The 23,411-nt window shown below is 36.6% G+C and overlaps 1 protein-coding gene across 3 annotated transcripts in view; it reads right to left on the minus strand.

Annotated features, from left to right (window-relative positions):
• LOC140137434 (retinoic acid receptor RXR-alpha-B-like) overlaps positions 1 to 23,411 on the minus strand; it is a 172,252-nt gene that overhangs the window by 3,158 nt on the left and 145,683 nt on the right. For all 3 annotated transcript variants that reach the window (XM_072159086.1, XM_072159087.1, XM_072159088.1), the window contains 2 exons: positions 14,762 to 14,913; positions 5,363 to 5,489 (listed from right to left, as the gene is read on the minus strand). In XM_072159086.1, the coding sequence (XP_072015187.1) occupies positions 5,363 to 5,489; positions 14,762 to 14,913 (279 nt within the window). The remainder of the gene's footprint in view (positions 1 to 5,362; positions 5,490 to 14,761; positions 14,914 to 23,411) is intronic.

Genomic DNA, 23,411 nt, shown 5'->3' on the forward strand with positions numbered 1-23,411 from the left:
CTCCATAGTTTGTGGGGTGGTTAATAAGCCTAATACCTAAATTCTCTCGCCAGATTTTTTGGATAAAGTGTTTATTTTTTGAGAAAAATCATTTTTTCTATTTTTAAATTAGGGAAATCTAGAAACACCCATAACTTAAAATAGAAACACTTTATTAAAAAAAGCTGGCGAGAAAAGTTTCTAAATTTACTAACCTTTCATATGACACCTTGTTTGTTATAATTGGCCCTATGGTTAGCTCAGACAATAATTATGAAATTGGGTCATTCAGTGTTTCTAGATCAAATCAAGAAAATTTGAGCAAGTACTAACATTACCTTCAAATATCCCCTATATTACTGACCAATATATTGGAAAATAGTCACTAATATTATTTGGTAACATTTTGTAATAAAAGATCCAAAAAGCAGTTCTATAAATGGGATAGAAAGGAGAAAAATAATATTTAAACATAGTATCCATTTTCAAACTTTTACCAATTTTAGTGAACGAGGCTTAGTGTCAAAACCACTTTATGTGCAAAGTCAATGGGGCTTTCTAATGATAAAAATGGCATAACTCAAAAACGCTTTGTTATAAAAATTAAAACTTGGCAGGCAAGTTTTTCTCACCCAACTACACATCCTGTATCATTTTAAACCAAATCTGTGCATGACACCGTAGCCGATGTTTCTACCTTAACATTATTTAAATCCTATATATCATACACATACATGTACTTGTCATGTGAACATACAATAATAGCTTGGTCAAATTGAGAATCTTCTTGAGTTTATTATGTTCATGCAAAAATCAACCACAGACCTTTGCATCTATTATTGATCAGGACACGGTCATATCATATTTTGTTTGTCTTATTATTATAAAACATCCAATATCATATCTCATCTAGCAAACAATGGCTTGCTCAAGATCCCCCTATTTTGTTTGGGTTCATATTGTTATGAGAACGTCCAATATCGTATCTTGTCTCATAGCTGACAATAGCCTGGTCAAGTAAAGACAGGTCTCCATTGTTGAGTCAAGCCACATGAGATGATGTTATCATTGCACTCGTAGCCTAAAGGGATAATACAAGGGCTGTGGGAGAGGTTTGAGGTTTTACCTAAGAAATAAAGGAAGAATAAGGATTTGAGATAAGTCGTATGCACTAAGGGAAATATATCCACATTTTACTGGCGATGGAATTACAGCAGAGCACCAGATATCCCATATTTAATGGAGGAAATTATGAGGAAGTATCACACACACCCCTGTTCGTAAATACCTGTAAACGAGGACCTCATATCTAACAGAGGACACACAAACCTGATTTCAATCGACACACCATGGACTTACCCACACACATCGATAACTTCCAATCCAACTGTGACCTGCCCTGAACCCTCTCAATGTGGACCACTTTTAAATGCATTTTACCTGATTTGTGTTGTCCTTGTTATAGCCAGCAACTATGCATGGACATCCACAGTTGCAGGTGCACCCCCATTTGTGATGTGTGTATCCTAATGTTGGTCCACATTTGCAGGTAATTACAAATGCACACACACAAGCACCCCTGTTCTATTCTTCTGAGGACAGTGTGTTGAATACTGGACAGTTTAGTGTCCTCAGAAAAGGTAGTGATACAGTGGGGTTTGGTTTATGTGTGTGGGGTCTGTGTGTTGAGTTCCTTTAGAAATTTACACAAAATGGGATATTCCGGTTGAAATCCATACATATTACACCTATATGGACGACATGACCTTAATCTCCCACACAAGGGGTGTAGACTTCAAATGGAGTCACCCATTCAGGTAACCCCATTTGAAATTCACACTCCCTGTGTGGGCATTAAGTTCATGTCTTCCATAGAGGGTATTTGGATTTTTAACCGGAACAACCCAATGCATGCGAGTATCTTCAAAAACAACATTTAGCATAATATCTAAATTAAACTTCAAAAAGCTGGAAAGAGTAGAACCAGAATTATAATTAGGTATCAAAATTGTGTGCAAAAAACCTGTTTCAGGATGTTGCCTTGGGAAACTGACCAATTTTTAGTTGCAGACCAATAGAAATTTTATATGCGTTCTGTCTGGTATGTTGTAGTGTGCGCTGCACGTCTATTGCAAAGCTATTACTTATTCCCATACGACCATAGCTCTTATACTGTAAAATTTTTCGATGCGATTAATTTGTAAAACTTCTCCAATTTTGAACCATTTCACTTATTTTTTTAAAATTCGCTATTTTAATCTTCCTGACATAGACCTATACACAAAAGAAATATATTTGTGTGCTGTTATTTTCGCATTAGCTACCTGTAGCGTGAAAGGGCGAAATAAATACAGCGTGAATATGTCCACTTTTACAATACTGTTTGATAGCAATCACATTCCCCCTGGTGGCAATCACATTAGTTTTGCCCAGGCTATCATACATGGATCATGCTGGCAATCAATATTCACTAGTGCCCTGTCCAGTCATGCGTTGATGTTGACGTCACGCAATGATCAGTGTTGCCTGCATATTAATTTTGTCCATAATTTGAGGCAAATGCACAAATTATTGGCTGATCCTTTCTATATATTTAATGCTTTTTGTATTTATCAAGTTTGAACAACAAAAATCCATAAATGTTTGATTGGGTACATATAAGCTGCTTTGAAAATGTTAATAAATATTGCTTAAATGTCCCATAACCATGCACCTTTTTGCCAAAATGTTGGTACAACCATAGAGAATACTATGTAATTTTGCAGCTGTGCCGTCACATGATGCTATGCTTGACCAATCACACACTTAAGATACAGGAGCGTAATGCACCGATACTTCTCACTGCATAATGTAACAAATGCTGTTGTATGGGAGCACGGTGGCCGAGCGGAACGGGCTACGACTCATAATCGGAAGGTTGCGGGTTCGAGCCCCGGCGACGCCATCGTGTTGTGCCCTTGAGTAAGGCACTTTATCTCGATTACTCCTCTCCACCCAGGTGTGAAATGGGAGCTGTTATGAATACTGTCCATTGAGCGCCGCCCAAAGGTATGAGCATGCTTTGGGAATTGTATGGCATATTCTAACGACGGCGGAATAAATGTAAAGCGCTTTGGTACATGTTCACATGTGAAAGGCGCTGTATAAATACCAACATTTATTTTATAGTGTGTCCAAAAATGTCTTCTTAGTGCATCAAAGATTGAATATGACACCAAATTAGCTGAAAAATTAACATGAAAATGCAGTATCCTCTTGCTAGTAAATGCTAACTTTTACCTAAGACAGCACACCGATGCATATTCATAACCTCATGAATATATGCGATGCGTGTGATCCAATCATATTATATGTGTAAACACAAACGCAAATGGAGGGCATTAATATTTCACAATGGACTGCAAAGTGCGTAATTGTTCCAATCTCTTTTAATAGTCTTTTAAGCAAAAAAATTGTGTTTTCATGAAACAAATTTGTAAAATGGTGATAATGAATGACAGTAATAACTTTGCACCATCTCATTCCCTTCTTGACATGCTCAAGGGAATGAGTCACATGTCAATTTTCAATTACAAGTTTTTCACATCATTTTCTGGCACTTTATGAATGCTACATTTTGATGCAAACCCTATCTAAAACAATATAAAACAAAAGAATTTGAACACTATTTTTACCAATATCTCAAAAATAATATTAGCGACATCCGACTCGCTCCCCTTGATCACGTCACATATCATGTCTGGATAATTGCTCTAAAGGTCAGTCAACTGAAGAATCACTTTTAGAGCCTACTGGCTTAGGTACCAATTATCTGATGACAGATGATGATTTGTGACCTCTAACAGCAAATGATACCTTTGGGTAATATTTTAGAAGTGGAGATTTAATATTAATTTAACAGAAAATAAAATAAGCTTGAAAATAATACCATTGTGGTTTCCGTTGTGAAGATGTGAAGGAAAAAAAATTGAATTTTCTCATCATTTTCATTCAATTTTGCAAGTTTGAATCGCCATTATCTCATAAAAAGTCTGCCTGACTTTATAGCTTTTGCTGTAATGGGTCACATTTAAGAATTGCTTAACCCCCGAGCACTACCTGCCGATCTAACATTTCCTCTGATTGGTCAATTACATGATATCTTCACTTTAATCACCAATCAGAATGGAGCTTTGCAAATAATTCACCCCAATTTTTTTGTGTGGTGAAATTATTCTAACAATGTTGCTGATTGGGCCAATTGATAATGAAAACTTCTTTTTGGCCAATCGGCAGATAGTTTTCATGGGGTTAAAAATTGAAAGGAAAAGCTACACACAGACAAAGTCTCTGTTGCATACATTCAGATGTGTTATCCTATTAGCATTTGAAGAAAGAACCAAGATACAGCTGTACAGGCCTTCCACTCACAATCACAAGGTTGCAGGTTCAAACCCCAGCGGAACTGCTGCGTTGTTCACTTAGGCTAGGCCCTTTACCTCTATAAGGTATACTGCTGATAGTGATCAGTACTGCTGATAGTGATCGGTAGGCAAATGTGATACATGCTGAGAATGAAAAGGGCTCAAAAGCTATCAAATTCATCACCAGCGACAGCAAATTTGCGCCCTTTTCATTCCCAGGGGTACCGAAATAGAGTGCTAAGAAGGTAAATCAGATTGTGCGGGAGGAGTAACAGACACCCCAGCAAATTATGAGTAGTCTGACCCAAATGTCAAGGGGAAAAGAGGTGAGCACTTCGGCCTGTAAAAATTGCTGCAGTTTACCTGTACCTTACTTTTTATGTCTGTCTGTTTGTTTGTTTTAAATGATCCTCCCGAAGCAACTCGACAACAACCTATATGGTCCACAACTTATAAGTTCCCCCTAATACTTTTTAGAATATGTCAAAAAATATTTTACAAAATGTAAAAAGATATGTATAGCCATATTTGTTTTACACATGTGGACCAAATTATAGCGTCACACGTTATTGCGTTCAGTCACAATGGTTACTTGTGTAAGAAAAGAGGCCCTTTTAAAAGTTGCACCTGAGTCCATAGCAGTCAGGTTTTCTTTAAGAAACACATGAATAGACCCGGCCTTTTGCATTGTTTGAGAGCAGACTCCTTTGGACTTAGATGCAACACTGTGTAAAACTGTCTCTTTTTTTACATATTGAACCATTGTGACTGAACACAATGACGTGTGACGCTATAATTTGGTCCATATGTGAAAAACAAATACGGCTACCCATACTTTTTTACACATTTGCATTTTATCAAACATTTTTCGATTTATTTTAAAAAGAATTTAGGGAAGTTGTGGACCCTATATATGGGTAGGGTTCATACCCTGGCCTTGTCTACACCAATCTGGTATCCTCGGCGTATGCAATACGTACCTGCTCTGAGAAGTGTGACTTGGTCATCCAGAGGTAGTTCTGTAAAGTGTGGTATGCGCTTTGCCCATTCTACCAATGTGAACAGCTGCTTGTCGGCCGCTTGACAAATATTTGTTACTGGGTCGTGCTGCGTGGAATGAACAGAGATGAAGGAGATTAAAGGTCGAGTCTAAAAACTACTTCTACCCTATGTAAATAAACCAAGGTGAATAAAAAGTAACATTTCAAATGGTAGACATCTCAGTTATAGGCTACAAGTATTTCAGAATGACATTTGAAGCACCTGTTCAAATCACATCTAAAATATATATATGGCGGGAAAAACCTCATATGCACTTTTGGCCCTTGAACATGGATAAAGTCTTGTAGGTGTAGACTTAATATTGAAGAGGTTGCTTCATCCATGTTCAAGGGCAAAAAGTACATACAGGAAACACCTCATATTTACTTCTGGCCCTTGCAAATGGATAAAGCTTTGTAGGTTTAGACTTCATATTGAATGGTTTTCTTCATCCATGTTCAAGGGCAAAAAGTACATATGAGGTTTTTCCCGCCCAGTGACGATATTCATCATGTAGGACAACATTTTGAATTGTGTGGAGGAGGTGTGGCGATCCCCCCACACCATCACTTCATCATCATGGTGGAGTCTGGCCCCATTGCTAATGAAAGAGAGATGGGCACTCCGTCCTGTAAAATATTCGTTCAACTCCTTTACCATTACTTAGTATTACAAATGCAAGATTTTGTAAGCATTCTGTCAAGCCCAGCATATTTTTCCCTTTAAAGCTATTCGCTCACCGCATACATATAATCTATACCATTTTTCCAGGAACTATGTGACATTTTATCAGATGAAAATATTGGATGATTGAAACAAAATACAAGTTGTTTTTCCTGTGTTCATTCACTCCATAAAATAATATTTTTTATTTTCAAATATTATGGTATTATTAAAAATTTAAAGTTTTCTTTCCAAGTCTCACATGAATGAATCCCTGATGAATGACCAACTAATTGGAAGGTCTGTACCCATTTCAAATTCATTTGTGTCATATGGTATTTTTAATTTAATATGAAAGTCTAAATTTTATAACTTGATGGCGCCATCGATGGTACTCGATATCCAGGCGAAGATGGCCTAGGTTATTCACACAAAATCCATATCGTTGTCTGTCCTGTTACCAACAAAAATCTATAGCGTGCCAGAGTTTGGTTGGCTACAATCATTGGAAAATAACTTGTTAAATGTTGCACCGGATTGAACCAAGCAATTGATTACGAGTCTTATAACGAAACTAGTTTCTGAAGGTGGAAGGTCATCTGTGTACACAGCGATTTTGAAAGCCCTGGTCGCAAATTGATCTGTCTTTATAGTACCGGGAACAGAGTGGGACTCAAAAGCTCCAAATAGGAACTCAACTGAATGTTTGAGGATTGAGATTTTACATTTCCAACAGTCTTGCTATTCCATTACTACATCAAGTAATTACATTTAATACTAAAATTGGTTTGTTGGTGACCGTAATTGACCTGACCTATTTAGCGCCCTGGGCACTTTTTTTTTCGTTGAAATTGGAGAACTTTAGTTTTTAACCTGTGTGGCCAAAAAACTGACACCCCTCATTTTGACCTTTCTGCTTATAACTCAAGAACAGTATGTGGTAGATAGGTCAAACTATACTTTTTCTAAATCATTATGACCTGAGGAATACTTTGGCATGGTTTGTGACAAAATCTGTGGAATTTGGAAATTTCAACCCTATTGTATGAAATTTGACCCCTGTTGACCCCCTAGGGCCACTTTTTGAATTATTTAACCTAGCTCATCTTTTCCTATATGCATGTTTTCTGATCTAGAAACGTTGATTAGAAGTTGATTTCCAATGGTCCATGCTAGGCCCTTCTTCCAACTAAACTTATCTGAAGTCAATTATCACAATCCTAAGCCAGAAGGTTAAAAGGCAATTTTATTTAAATATTTGACAGAATTTTAGTTGTACAGGTGCATAAAAATGGTTGAGCTTATAAACAGAAGTCACTTGAACAATTCCAAAAGAGGCTTTTATTAGGGAAGGGGTGATCATTTAGGTTGAATACAGTACTTGCTAATTCCATGTTGGAGCTAAGGCTACAATGTATTCGCACTATTTCACTAATCTTCAGTAATTCTACAAAATTCACCCTTGTACAGTTTGCTAACTTTGAAATAGGTATGTATGTATGTAATGAATTTTATGATTCCGATTCTTGCTCATATTGGTACAAAACACTACAAAGCAAGTTCATTGACATCTTCTACACAAACAAACTGCATAGCTACTCTAAATCCTAGCTAGTAACAAACAATCCCATTTCACAGAAAACATGTTTTTATTGAATGATCAAATTTTCATCACTTTCCTGACTAAAAAATATCGACTTTGAAAGAAGAGATGAAAAGCTTCACTTAAGATGGACAAAAAACACATAAAAAATGATGATGGAAAATTACTTGTCATAAAAAATGTGGCATTTGAGAAGGCTACAGTAGTCAGCCAATTTTACTTGATGTCTGAATCTCATTTTTTCTTATCAAGTTTTAGGAGCGCAATAACAACGTTCCTCCAATGGCTGCCCTGAAACAACTTTAAATCGCCGATGACTGCGAGAGAACTGAAAAGATATTCAAAACATTTGTTGATGTTATCAGTCACTGCTTCTTGAGATGAATCCCTTACTTGGCACTCTTAATCCTAGCCCCATTTGCAGGGAGTGTGGCAGCACCGTCACAAAAAATGTATATAAAAGGTACAGTTTTTGCAATTATTTTCCAATACAACGGCCCAAATGTGGGAGAATAATTGAAAAAGTTAACATTTTGGGGGGAAAGTGTTAAAAAGCCCCCCAATTTTTAGGGTTAGGTCCACCTTTTACCAAAAATATCTGTGCATGCCCCTTTTGCAAGTCCTGCACTCCTTAAAAAATCCTGATACGAGCCTGGTCACATCCAAAAGCTACAGTCCACAAATATGGTAATATCTACCAAATGGCAGCTGTTAACGTTTGTGTTTCTTTGTGCTCATAAGTCTAAATTCTTATTTATTGTGAAAAGAATTGGATTTGTTTTCTTTGCGAGATTCATGAAAGGTTACATGTAGCCAACGGTATGTCCAATTGTCACATTCTTTTGCTCACATCACTAATCATGTGATTTGGAAGAGAAAAATGCAAAAGTTTTGGATTGAAATGGTAGGAGATGGTTACATTAAGAGAAGATATCTGACCCTTCCCAGAATCCTTTGCAACATGATACATCACCTCATTTTATCGAATGACACATCTATTACTTTGTACAGGTTCCCTTTGTTTTCATGTTGGGAATAGACTGGCTAAACATGGGTCGATAGTCGTGAAATAAACACAATCGGCAAGCTCTGGATGTGTTCTGTTCATTGAGGTACCTTTGGTCACTATCGACCCATGTTGCACTGGATAGCAAATCAGTACAGAAAATTGGAATACAAGCAATGCATTGTGGGAAGATATCTTCTATGGGTTACATCTGATTTGGAATTGCAGGTGTAGATTTTGGTAGAGTGTGAATGATACTTAGTAGTTAGCAGCAAAAGTGTATGTAATTATATGCGCATATTTGAGAAAGGTTTTTAACACAAGTCTCCACATACATACATGTAAATGACAGCCAGTGAAAAATTTCACTGACCATCCAGGATTTGAACCTGGGACCTTCAAATCACCGGACCGATGCTCTGCCAACTGAGCTAATGAGTCAGATGGAGAAGAGCAGTGATGTTATTAATCTATAGGCCTTCAGTTCAATACCCGTTCATGAGCATGTTTGTTTGTGCTCATGTGCATATGAATTGCACATAAACTAAAATAAATTTGAGTGTATCCCCTATAAGTAGGGATGACCAATGAACCATCAACTTGATTAGAACACTCCCATAGACATGCAGGGAGCTCAACTGTGCACTGCTTGCACATACATTTCTAAATTGATCTCATTCTTTTATTTTTCAATATTTTTCTGTAAAATTTGGGGAAGTTACTGCCAATTATATTTTGTAACTATCTTGCAAATTTCAGCAACATAACTTATTTTGTTTTTCTGTAAGTGCGAGTCAAAATTGGTCCATCGCCACAGTGCGCTTAATTGCCAGTGGCTGAGTTTAGCACTGCTCAAGAATGGCACAAAATATTCAAATCAGTAAGATCAGGTGAAAACGTGGCCTACTGAGCTGTAATTTGGCAGAGTTGCCAGTAATACCTCTATCATACCCTCTGTAAAAAGGTTAAAAAATTGAACAAGTAGATCTCGAGTTACAAATTAAATCACCAGCTTCCCTTTGGAATTTTTATATTCCTTTCAAATCATGTTAAGAAGACACCTTTCTGAACATAAATGTGAAGTTTCGTGCTCATTCGATGTATTGTTCACCTGATCTTAACCCTAAACGTTTTCTTATATTTAGGCCTATAACATCTACAACTTGCTGCTGGCTATACCTTGTTTAGGACTTTCAAAAGAAGTACCTGAATGTGCAACCATAACTGTTTCAAAATAGCCCGCGATAGTCATGCAGGTAACTCCGAGGTCAAGCATTGAATTGGTTTGAACAAAGATACTCATAATGTATTGAGTGCTACTTTGGTTTTGAATGAGGAATACTACAGGAATACACATGAGCATGATGAGGATAATCTCTATTGTTGTGAATGAGTCAATGACCTTCAAAACTTAAGATTTTGTTTACATACACCTACTAATTGGTCATATTAAACCCAATAACATTGAAATTCTTGGTTGTGAAAAAAAAGTTCACCTACTTAGTGCAATTTTGATTTTGTGCCATATCGGCTATTGGATGATTTTTGGCAAATGTCCTCTAAATGCATGATTTCAATGCCTTGGTTTGAAAAAATAAGTTATGCCAGTGACTAGTTAAGTGCCATTTCATAAGAAACCCTTTGATACTTTCACAATATGCTTGTTTCATGTTTGCAAATATGTTAAAATAAAGAAATATATAAAGGTAAATATATGCTTATGCCAATTTTGCTCCCAACTGCTATTTTTGGACCTTGTCATTTTATTTCGTTCCAATGACCGGTCAGAATGGGAAACTTTGATAATTCATAATTGAAAAGTTTTTGACCGATTTTGACCATTTAACCACCAAAATACTTCTGTTGATTAGTTCTACTCAGAAAACAATCTTTTGTAGCAATAGGGTCAACATGAAATTTTGATGGTTATCCCTACTATAAGTGATAAAAAAATCAGCCCTAAATAGGTTAAATTTGCGTCTACGTCCACGATTAACTGGTGAAGTCAGAAAGTAAGGTTACATCAACTGGTGAAGTCAGAAAGTAAGGTTACATCTCGCTTTGCATACTCCTAAACAGCATCCCCTTGGGTGGGGGTCATGTAGATGTGTGCATGTTGTGGTATGCCCCCCTTATGTGAGCTCTCATGTAAACCTCTATATATGCAAATATTAACTTTTCCTTTCTTTTACAACAACAAAAACAGCTACTAAAATGAGAACATTTTACTTCCCCGCATGCCCAAAATTTGAATAACTAATAGCAATATCCCAGCACTTTTCCTTCTATTATCCTATCTGTAAATTATGCCCCTTTGCTATTCATTTTAAATGTTAGCATCTAAATAATCCTGTATAGCCATTTTGTCCAATTATCACACAGTTCCTTCCAATCATTCTGGTCATGTCAATGTTTGTTTTCTCACGATTCCTTCCTCAACACGCATCACTATAAGTATAAACCCTTCTCCATTCTAATGTATGATCAAATCACAGTCGACAAGATCTCAGAATTTTCAAAAAATTAATAAATCAATATCTTTAAAGAAAATTCATGCTACCATTTGTACTTGATGAGATAGTACTTATTTACTTAATGAGTACAAATAGACATAGTCTTGTTGGCTGATCGTTGCCATTTTATGGATTAAAGAAAGTCACCTGTTTTCTGTAAAACAGCCCCAAATACAGCATGGAAAGCAATAAAAAATTCTCCTAGAGCAACCCTACAAGGAAGTATCCTCATTTCTTTTTTCCATCATATCCTTCTCATATAATTACAAATTTAGGAGATGGGTTGTTTTTGATACACCCACCTTGAGCAACATCTTGTGAAATGCAATAACTTGGCCAGATTTTTGTAAGCATTAGCTTAATATATGGAGCATCAATCCGGCAACCAAGAGGACCAGGGTTTGATGCTTTGTTAGTCAATAAATAGTTACGCTGTTTATAGAGCTTCTTGTGATCAATAGAACATCAATCCAGCAACTATAGGTAAATTAAGTAATTCTTGGCCAAGATCGAACACTATGAACGCTAGTCGCTCTGCGATAAACACACATGCACATAGCGTGGTACAGAAGAAAGCATACATGCGCCTTACATTGCGTACACGCTTAGTACGCTACATGTTCCAGTTTGGCCAAGAAATACTTGATTCACCTGTAAAAGGCTCTGGCTTTGATGCTTTGTAAGTCAATGTACGTACAGTTTCTGTCAGAGAAGTACGGCAGTTTACATATTGAGAGCGTGCACAGTGTAAACACGGAAGTGGGTTCTGATTGACTGATTCAATCATCTGACAATCATAACAACTGACCGGTAAATTGGGGTAATCTGATTGGCTAATTACGTTGGTCGGTGCAAATCGGCGCTCTTGAAGGAACACAAAGCTACACGTATGTCGCCCATTAACAGGCCGCTCGCATCAATCTGAGCAAGGGACTGCCGTTCTTCTCTGAAACCAAGTGTAGTTACTGTCTCCCACAGCTTTTCATAATATAGTAATTAGCTTCAATAAGAGCATTAATCCAGCAGGCCCAAGTCTGACTTTTTCATATTGTCAATTTCTTCCATAGTCAAAAAATATTTTATCTGTCAGTTATGTATTGTAATTAATTAAGGAAGGTAAAATAATATTCTTCTATTATAACATGTATTTCATTCAAGAATAACAATTAATAAAATATGCAGTTTTTTAATTATAATCATGCTGTAAATATATTTTTCCGGAATCGTGGGTGTTACTGTAGAGCAAAACATTTAACATCGAGACATGAATGGCTATATTATGATAGTTCCCTGCATTTGTTGAGTTTAAAAACAGCGAAAATTTTGAATACTGAGAAAACGCCAGGTGCATAAAAACATCTGCAGTAAGGAATAAATGGGCGAGACAAATGCTACATTCTTTGAAACATGAAGTAAAAACTATTATTCTTTTGATGCTTATGATAATTGGAGCATGGTACTCTACCTCAACAAAAAAAACACCTCACAAATAAAATGTGCGTCAATGTGTCTAAGATTAATAGGAGCTATTTGTCAAAAAATTTTAAAGAGATTTGTCATCCTTATTTAATTTTCTTTTGTGGCACTCTCCATTAGCGAAAATAAACTCAATTCAAAATATTTAATCAAAACCGCACATTCAGATTACAAGCACGCCCAGTAATAAGCCCCATATATGGTCAAAAAGTGACCATCACAAGTTTAGCCAAAGAAAACCCCACAGAATGCGTACACTGACCACTAAACCCTACACGAGCGAATAAAAATTCTAAAATTCAATTTAAATTACCAATCTAAAAGAGACGAAGTCACATTACACTAGGATCCACAACATGCTCATCTATCAGGGGAACAGTTCTTAAACGCCAATACATTTGTACATTCATTAAATGACCTTTGAAGATTTGGGTACAAAACCTCATTCTCTGCAACTTGAGGTCAAATTTTGCATTATGATTATGTAATTGAGGTTATTGGACTATGCCACTGGGATGAGGCTCTTGTGGTCCATAGTGTAAAGAGCCATCTCAACTTTCTTCTTTTAGCCACAAATCTAGCTTCAGTATCTGCATAACATTTTTGTAAGGAGACCCTCTCCCTCATCGCTAAGGGGCATCCTACATCAATATTTCATGTATGATGAAATCAGAGCTTCATCCTGGTTTCATACTCCTCATATCACATTACACAGTGTATCATATATCTTGCCCTACATTCCCTTCAGCCTATATTCCTTGTTATCTATCCTCTACTCCTCAACCCCTTCCTTATGATTCGTTGACATAATAAGGGGTACACAGTGGGTAGATACCCTATTGATGTAGTTCCAATGTATGCATTTATCATCCTTTTATTATTTTCTTCCTCAATTTGTCACCCCTCCCCTAGTTTCAGAAACATTAAGTTTCTTATTTTCTTATTAACCCCCTGAGCACTACCTGCCGATGTAACATTGCCTCTGATTGGTCAATTACACGATATCTTCACTTTAATCACCAATCAGAATGGAGCTTTTCAAATAATTCACCCTAATTTTTTGTGGTGAAATTATTCTAACAATGTTGCTGATTGGTCCAATTGATAATGAAAACTTCTTTTTGACCAATCGGCAGGTAGTTCTCATGGGGTTAATCCTCAACCATTGCTCAGATGCTCACCCGACATGACACTCAAACCCTATAATTTTTATCGTCCATTGTTCTGACGTCACAAGTCAAGAGTTGTCAAATCGATAAACAAACTACATCATTATGCTAAAGAAGGTTGTAGCCTTCAGGTGAGCGACTATATGTGTTGTGAACAAAATCTTTAAAATCATAATCTATCAATTTTTGTGACAGAAACTGATAATACATTTGGGGTTCTTTTTAGTGATCCACATTTATTTTCCTTAAATGAATTACCATATTTCCTCAATTAAACACCCCCGGGGGCGTTGCATTTTCCAAAAGGGGGCGTTTATTAGAGGTCATTTTTAGAACGATAATTCCCGTTAAAATCATTAGGTAAGCTTAACACTCATGCTGAAATGACAAACTACAAACTTAGGATCAATGACTGCGGGTTTACAAGCAGACTGATGGCTACTCAGTCGCGGCCATTGAAAAATGAAAGTGTTATGAGATTTTACGCACTGTTTTCAGGAACTTCAGGTGAAATTCATAGAATTGCAGTCAAAAACTTGTAAAATTAGGCCCTTTGTTCAGAGGGGGGCATTAGTTTGAGGGTTACTTTCATCAGAAAAACTGCTGGGGGTGTTTATTTGAGGGGAGCGACTATTCGGGGAAATACGGTATGTCAAACTTCCAATAATTCAAATCTGACCACACTGGACTAAAGGTACACAAAACTGTCAAGATTTTAATGCTGCACTTAGTTTTTTCCTCCCATCAGCCATTTTATCACTCTTCAATTTGTCTCTTGCCCAACCTTTTTACCTTACAAATCCTCAAAATACCATACAAGGAATATTTTGGCCTACAGACTGCTTCCAGGTAATAATAATAATAATTATATTATATGCATTTGTTTAAAAAAATATATATATTCTTACTGGTGTGTCGACATATGTTTCTGTGTTAGGTTCCACCGCCAGTTCGGCCTCCAGGATTTTTTCTACAGGCATGTCGTTGTTTGCGCTGCTTGTGCTCTCCACTTCGCTATCACCCATCGCCTTGTCTTTTCTCGGACGCTCTGCTTGAACAGCTGCAATGAGAGAAAGGGATTGGGGAATACAAAAAGAGATAGGAGGAGGAGAAGAAGTGTTATTGCTTTGTTTCTTATTAATAGGATGATCAACAATTGATGAGAGTTGGAATAGGTTTCTTACCGGAGGATGAGATGGAGTTAATTAGAAACCTAGTTACACACACTGGATTAGGCTGGCAGACTTACTGGTAGAAAGACAGACTTTGTTTGTCTTCATGTTTAAGCCCATATCATACTCGCAGTCCTAATGAGTGACACATATATCGCTAAGGGGGCTATCATTTTCTACGGAAGGGGGGGGGCAAATATAAGGGGGGTCAAATTTTTGGAAAGAAAAATAGGGGGTCATAAAATTTTTTTTGACCAAAATGAAGGGAGTCACAAGATGACCACAGATAGTGTGTTTATTTTATTCAAAAAGACTGATTGCAATACAATTTTAGCCTGTTTAGGGGTAAAGTGTATCAGTAGTGGGGGGAGGGTCAAACAATTTTTGTTGCTGAAATAGGGGGAGGGGTCGCAATCTTATTGACACCGACTTTTGGAAAATTTGGGACCCCACCCCAGTTCTGAAGAAAATGACAGCCCCTAATGATCAAACAGTGGCGGCTAGTACAACACTACCAGCGGCGCTATTTGAAAATTGTCTTTAAAAGTCAAATGGTAGCAATTTCAATTTTCATTTGACGCAGGGGCATGCTAACAACTTCCGATACATATATCGGCAGCCGTTTTTCCTAATCATGCAACAGAATAAATGTGAAAAAAGCTACGCTCTTTACAACTGCTTAGTATTATACGGCATAGCTTTCAGACGTCAGACATGTACAAATTATACCCACGTTTTTAAGTGGGTCAAAGGATTATAAGTCTTAATTATTAGCAAATTAACGAAAAGTTTCACATCGTCGTCATGTAAAATTCATCACCTCTGATTACTTGAAAGTTTCTCATACACTCATGTTTAACATTTAGACAACATACAATGTACAATTTTAAGTGGGCCAACAGATTAAAGAGTCCTGATTAGCAAATTAAAGAAAAGTTGCGCATCATATAAAATTTATCACCACTGACAACTTTTTAAGTTTGTCGTACAATGTACATTCATGTTTAACTTTCAGACACCACAGTACGACTCCTACCCACTTTTAAGTGGGCCAACGGATTAAAGAGTCCTGGTTACAGGAAAGTAATCATATGCAAATTAATAAAGGGATAAATGCTCTATCAATTCCTTACTTTAACTCTATTCACGCGGGTGTCGACTGCAGACAACAAGTTTTTAAAAAAATTCAAAATTCAAAAATTTCAGAAATGTAAATTTTCATGACCATATTTGGAATCAGCATGAAAAATGCATTAAAATGAGTACAAACAAGCCTAGTATTGATTCAGTAATTCTTAAGATAGCTCTTGATATTTGGAGAAAATATTTCAAAACTTGAACTTTTTCCATTGAAGCGCATGGCTAGCACGCAGAGCATTAATATACATGAAATGTGACTATCTTCTTTTATTCATTACAATGCTATTCGCTCGATCATGATCCGATTAACATTCACTTTTTTTTGTGTGAAAATTTTCATCATCCTTCATCCCCTCCTAATAATAATCATTGTTTCTCCTCGCCGTGCAATATTTATGCAGTCGATATTAAACCCGGGACAGTCCTGTTTTGCCCACTGAAACACGATGTGAATAACAGGTAACCCGATATATCAAAATTGCTTGTTTTGAAATGAAACAAAAATATGTGGAGCAGTATGCTTAACCTGATCAGCTTTGCCGAGTACTATTTATTGCTTTGTCTGTCTCACGATAATTGGTTTCTTCTTTTGCTTTATATAACGAAAGTACCTATTTTATCTTTTACACAATGATTCACTGATTGCAAAATACAACTTTATGCAAAACTTTAGTTTTGCCGACGTCATGTTGTAAGACTGCGAACTCACTATCAGTCAAGAGTAATTATTAATTTTAACTTTGTGCTCTATGTTCAATATTTTGATAATTTACTAAAAAGTCAGATATAAGGAAATTTTGAATCTAATATCACCTGTCAATCAAATTTAGATCTATACGGTTTGTTTACGATTTGTTGTGATATCCAAATTTCTGCATACTTGTATGGAAAAAGCATGCCCTATGGTTAGTTTTGTACCTTCAAAAATCAAAAGTTAGGTCTTAATAACCAATCACAGACTGTGGGGAGTTAAATTGACTAGTTATTTTATCTCTGACTTTATTATATAAAGATAAAGCCCAGTACATACTTTAGTACTTTATTTTGAAATTGCCTACAAACACTGCATTTTTGGATTTATGTTGTGATTTTTCTCTCAGATGACAGTTTAGTCCTGGGCTTTGTACTCCTCCTTGAAGTTCTGTCGCAAAGGCAACGGAAATTGTCCCTGCCGTTGTCACAATGGCAAACACTCATAAAAGACATGAGACTATAATCAAGACCCCCTTTTGATTACTTGATTTCATTTTTTATTTATTTACAAAATGAACTGTCATAAAAAATCAACTTATTCCCCACAATGCATATTTAATAATATATTCATGATATCACATACTTTGCAAAATGAACCAAAATAAACATCAAATAATGAAGAAAAAAGGTGGCCTATATAAACATCAGCCACGTGAATCTAAACAAATGAAGAAGGGCATTATCAGGTCATCACATACAAAAGAACCCAGTTCAATGAACCAAGAACATTCATCCATTGGAAAAGTTCCAAGAAAAGGGATCCCCGCTGCTAGCTTGGGATGACATACTAGTCATACCTGACAATTGTGTAAATATGAGACAATACCTGATGAGCTATCAGTTCTGTCAAGTTCTATTAACCCCATAAGAACTACCTGCCGATTGGTCAAAAAGAAGTTTTCATTATCAATTGGACCAATCATTAACATTGTTAGAATCATTTCATCACGCAAAATACATTGGGGTGAATTATTTGCAAAGCTCCATTCTGATTGGTAATTAGAGTAATGATATCATGTAATTGACCAATCAGAGGCAATGTTAGATCGGCAGGTAGTGCTCAAGGGGTTAAAGCATTTTTCTCTCCTGATATACATGTTGGTATTGGGAAATTGTATAGTCGTCATATTTCATAGATTCTAGGAAAGTCGTCCAGTATGACTATGCCACGTTTGCCATATGGTCACAATCTGTGTGCTAAGTTCTTCGATATATTTAGGCCTATATTTCAGTGTAGGTGTAGTGCTTTTTTAATAAATGTTGTATGCTAACAGCACACTGAAAGGGGATGTTAGGAAGTCCACAAAGGGGGGGGGGGGGGTAATTACCCCCAGCTAATTACAGGTCCCCCATCATCCATTTCATGGTAGCCACAGTCTGTGGTTCTCATTACCAATTTAGATTGAGGGGAGGGGAGGAGGGACAAGGCCAGCTGGGGAAGGGCAAGGCCAGCTTGATGGACTGAACCAAGCCAGCATTGGTTGCTGACACAATCTCTCTGGATAGCATATTAAAGCAAAAGAGCCCAAATAAAGTGCTAAATTTGCTGGGTAACCTACAACTAAATTGGGTGTGTAAACCATGGCTACGGCAACACCGCAACACTGCAAATTTGCAACAAAAGAAGGCTAATGGATGCAGCTAAACCATATCAGACAGTGTCTCACCAAAATCACCCAAAAGAGCTCTAATTGAGTGGGCAACCATGGCATTAGCAACACTATAAATAAAAGCCTAATGCATGCAGCTAAACAAATTAGGTGCCTCAGCCAAAAATGCCCAAATAGGGTGAAGTGCTAAATTTGGTGGGTAATCAACAACTAAATTGGGTGTGTAAACCATGGCTACGGCAACACCGCAACACTGCAAATTTGTAACAAAAGAAGGCCAATGGATGCAGCTAAACCATATCAGACAGTGTCTCACCAAAATCACCCAAAAGAGCTCTAATTGAGTGGGCAAACCATGGCATTAGCAACACTGTAAATGTGCATCAAAAGAAGCCTAATGCATGTAGCTAAACAAATAAGTGCTAAATTTGGTGGGTAAACCACAACTAAATTGGGTGTGTAAACCATGACTCTGGCAATGCCGCAACACTGCAAATTTGCAACAAAAGAAGGCTAATGGATGCAGCTAAACCATATCCGACAGTGTCTCACCAAAATCACCCAAAAGAGCTCTAATCGAGTGGGCAAACTACTGTAAAACCACTTAATTTCGCTAGGGATTTAATTTCGCTAGAAGCCTTAATTCGCGAAATTAAATACCCGCAACATGAACAGTTTTACATTGAATTGTACACATAAATTGCTGGATTGGCGAAATTAAATACCCACAAAAATGGTGGTCATTGGCAATTAGCGAAATTAAGTACTAGCAAAATTAAATAGCTTTACAGTATGGTATTAGCAATACTGTAAACTCACAACAAATGGCGGCTAATGGGTGCAGCTAAACAAATTAATATGTCTCAGCCAAAAATGGCCAAATTGGGCGGGTAAGCCTTTGCATTAGCAACACCGTGTATCTTTGCAACAAAAGAAGGCTAATGGATGCAGCTAAACACATTAGATGTCTCATGTTTGGCTTGATCAGAGCCCCACGAGAGATGGGCAAATACTCTTGTTTATTTTTACTACAGGATTTTTCATCTCAACTAACAACACATAGCTGCATTTGGCTAATACGTTTTCTAAAAATAACACATGAAAAAAATATTGTTTTCTTTTTCAACATTAGACATAAATTTAGAAGTGGACACAAAATTTGAATTTTGCAATAATTATAATATGCTTCAGTGAAGTGGTGTTGAGGGAGGGAAAGTGAAGCAGCTTCACCTTCCCTCCCCCACCACCACAAAAAAACCACAAATTTGAATATGAAAAGTGAACACATGTTATGATAAATGTAAAACCTGATTTTATTTTGTGAACTGTTTCATACAAAATTTGTATTAGTCGAAGTGTTAAATTGAATTCTGTAAAATTAATCACAATTATCATGCATGACTCAGCATGAGTGTCATTATAAAATGATTAACCATAACTGAATAATGTACTACAAAATACCATAGCCTAGGTGCCTCACATCAGCAGGCAGTGGTGGGCGACACATAGGCGACTCGGCCTGCCCCCCAAAATCACTACATGTGAATTTGGTGTTCTAAAATGTGAATGTTGCAACAGAACTTAGCATGCAAGATGCAAACTGACAATGCATTTCACCCAAAGATAACCATTCCATTTTACCTTGTGAACCGTTTTCAAAATGACATTGCATTCAACTCCATTTGTGACAAGCAATTATTGTGACACAAGTATATATTAGACAATTGTGTTCAAGCCAGTTGATAAATCAAGAAATAGTCCTTCCAAAAAAACAAGACCTTAGACCCAATGTAACACAACACAGCATTAATTAACCCAAATACAGAAATTGAAATAACTGAACCAAACCCTCAAATATTTCAAATAACTGCATGTTACCAGTCTTGGCATATAAAAATGATTTAAATACGACATATCTACTTAAAACTTTTTTTAATAAATAAACTTACAAGTTACAGGTAAACTTCATTTGAACTTGTAACCTTTTTCCCCCATCATCATTATCTTCATCCCGATGCCCCAACAACATGGCTAAGATGATCCTAAATGGCTTAAGGTATCGCCTGTCAGCTTTAATCAAGAAATGATTAATCAAAATCAGGAGATTCAAGAGGCTGCCGAGAACACAAGTGACACATCCCTTAATCTCATTTGGTGGATAGGTGAAGTGGGGGATTTTAGAGGCAAGAGTATTAGCAATAGGATTTTTTAAGGGCAAGAATTGTGTGATAGCATATATCATAAGCAAATGCAAAATAAGTAGGCAGGGGCATAGACAGTTCAAGACTGAGTGGATAAGTCTAAATTCACTATCTTATCATTCAACTTGTTCCACAAGATACTTTTTAATTTATAAATATCACTGGCTCCATTAGCCAAACTCGGCCTGATGTATAAATTATAAAAGCTTTTTCTTGAAATTTGAAATTTCAGAAATTAAAAAAAATCTGGGGGAAAAAAAAAATCTGAAAAATACATGTGGATACACTACCAATGCGGAACTTCCCCACATGCCGCGACACACATCCCGAATAGAGGAAACAATGGTGAGAAAAAAGATGAGTGCGTGTACATATTCTTCAAACAGACAAGGAGGAAAATATGAATTTCACATGAATGCTCTACAGTGATGAGCCAGCGAAGCAGCTTACTTGCGCATGATGATGCGAAGCTACCTACGACCTAGTTCTGGGCCCAAATAGTTGTTAATGCTATTTGTGGAGGAGTAGAATAATTGTATGTCAATTTCAAAAATCCATTTGGCATCACTTAAGAAAATTGTTTGGCTATGCTGCAGTGTTAGATTTCACAGAGGACCCCATAGGTGCTAAAGGTTTTCCAATCAGAAACAAGAGTGAATTCAACTTGCTAAGATAGTCCAGTTGAATGACTCGAGCATTTACTTTTCACTCTTTTTTGCATTTATTTGCATCGGAATTCTCTTCACAAATACCGATCAAATTTCACTAGTTTTGTAGATATCTGCTTGAACTAGTAGGAGTTTCATCAGCACGGATTAGAGCCATTGATTCGAGCTTGATGTATTCTGTACGAGTAAAATTCAAAATGCCAAGCAAACACTCGGAGGCAATTATACCATGAGAAGTACATGTATGGATGGCACCCATCAAGAAGAAAAGCATCATTATCCCCTAGCCTTCTGATACACAAGACAAACTGTACACGACAAACTAGCCTTCGGAACTTAATGGCTATAAGTATCGCAACTTCTGATGCCAATGTTTTATGATAAAGAAATGTTTTCTACAAAACCAAAGAAGCAAGATGGGACAATATCATATTGTACAATTAGGATGGCATAGCAACTCCTGTGGAATCTTACTATGCTGATAGATTGCACATGCAATTTAAACTTGATAATGAATGTCAAAATCATTTACGTTTAAAAAACAATACTTGTAGCTAGAACTTAAGCCTTACACTTGCTATAAAGACAAAAACAAAAGTTCCTATCATTCTATCATTGCAGTAAGTATATTAGCATTTTCTGTTCTGCAACCATTACTCTGATAACAAGATACCTCACTACATCAAAACAGAGAGAAGGTTCTTACGACATGAGTCCGCCAACATACTTAACTCCATGATGGGTTCAAAAACAAGTTCAACGCTCCATCGTTAACAACAAGCTGTTAATTATAAGCCAATGAGATGCATTGTTACTTCTAACAGTCGAAAATACAATCCAGCTCATTGGTTAAAATGAGTCGCTCACTGCATAATGACTATACTATAAATTTTACATAGCATAAGATCTGAGCTTGCTTTTTTTGTTCACCCTCAATTTGTAGGATTGTGAACTAGTTTCAGGATTGAAACACTAATGCACCTCAATAGCCTCATCCCAATGACATACTCCAATAACCTCACTTAAACAATCATAGTGCAAAATTTGACCTCAAGTTGCAGAGTATGAGTTTTTGTACCCAAATCTTCAAAAGGTCATTCAATGAATGTACAAATGTATTGGAGTTAAAGAACTGTGCCCCTGATAGATGAGTGTGTGGTGGATCCTAGTGAAAGAACAAATTAAATAGGTCAAAGAGGCATTAATGTCATATGACCTAAACAAAAGAAAATAGGTCAGCACTGCATTGATATCATCTTCATGCCCCGGGAACATACATCACACTACCTTGTACCTTTCAAATTACCATGTTTGGAGTAGAAAAAGATATTTAATCGCTAATTACCAGTCACGAAAGAAAGAAATCCAACAGGTTATTATTAAAAAGAAGGGGGTTGATAATGAGAATTTACCATGTGATTAGTTTAATACAAGTTACATGGCTTTACCATAAAAACTACTTTAAAGCTGATTATCAAGTCACAAGAGAAGAGGAACTTGATATATAATACAATGGTTTTCAAATGAGTAGGGTTTTTTTTTATACCTAAGATATGCTTTTTATTGAAGGGGGGGTTCAATTGGTGGAATGTCTTGGAAGTGAAGATTCTACCATTTGTGTTTAATACTCATGAATACTCAGCTAATGTAATACCTTGTTTATTTACTTGGTTGTTTCATGCAGAAACATGCTTGGATCCTGATAGGACCAGCAACAGGTGATGGTGTTTCACCAAATGAATGGGTGTTTTGTAGCTTAATGCAAATTAAGTTAGCAAGAGCCAACCCTTTATCATCAAGATATGACAAGAAAAAACCCACATAAATATGCAACAATATCTTCCATAAATGCCAACAACCTCACAGTAAAGTTGTCTATAGGCAACTGTGAATACTATATCGTGCCATTTCACAACATCATGTTGTTGAAGAAGCGTCTTTAAGTCATGCTCATTATCTAGTAATTTAATGCTGTATTTCGTGATAGCTCCATAGCTAAGTTTTCGTCCGGTTT

This window comes from Amphiura filiformis, chromosome 17 (genome assembly GCF_039555335.1).
Source record: "Amphiura filiformis chromosome 17, Afil_fr2py, whole genome shotgun sequence".
Lineage (NCBI taxonomy): Eukaryota > Metazoa > Echinodermata > Ophiuroidea > Amphilepidida > Amphiuridae > Amphiura > Amphiura filiformis.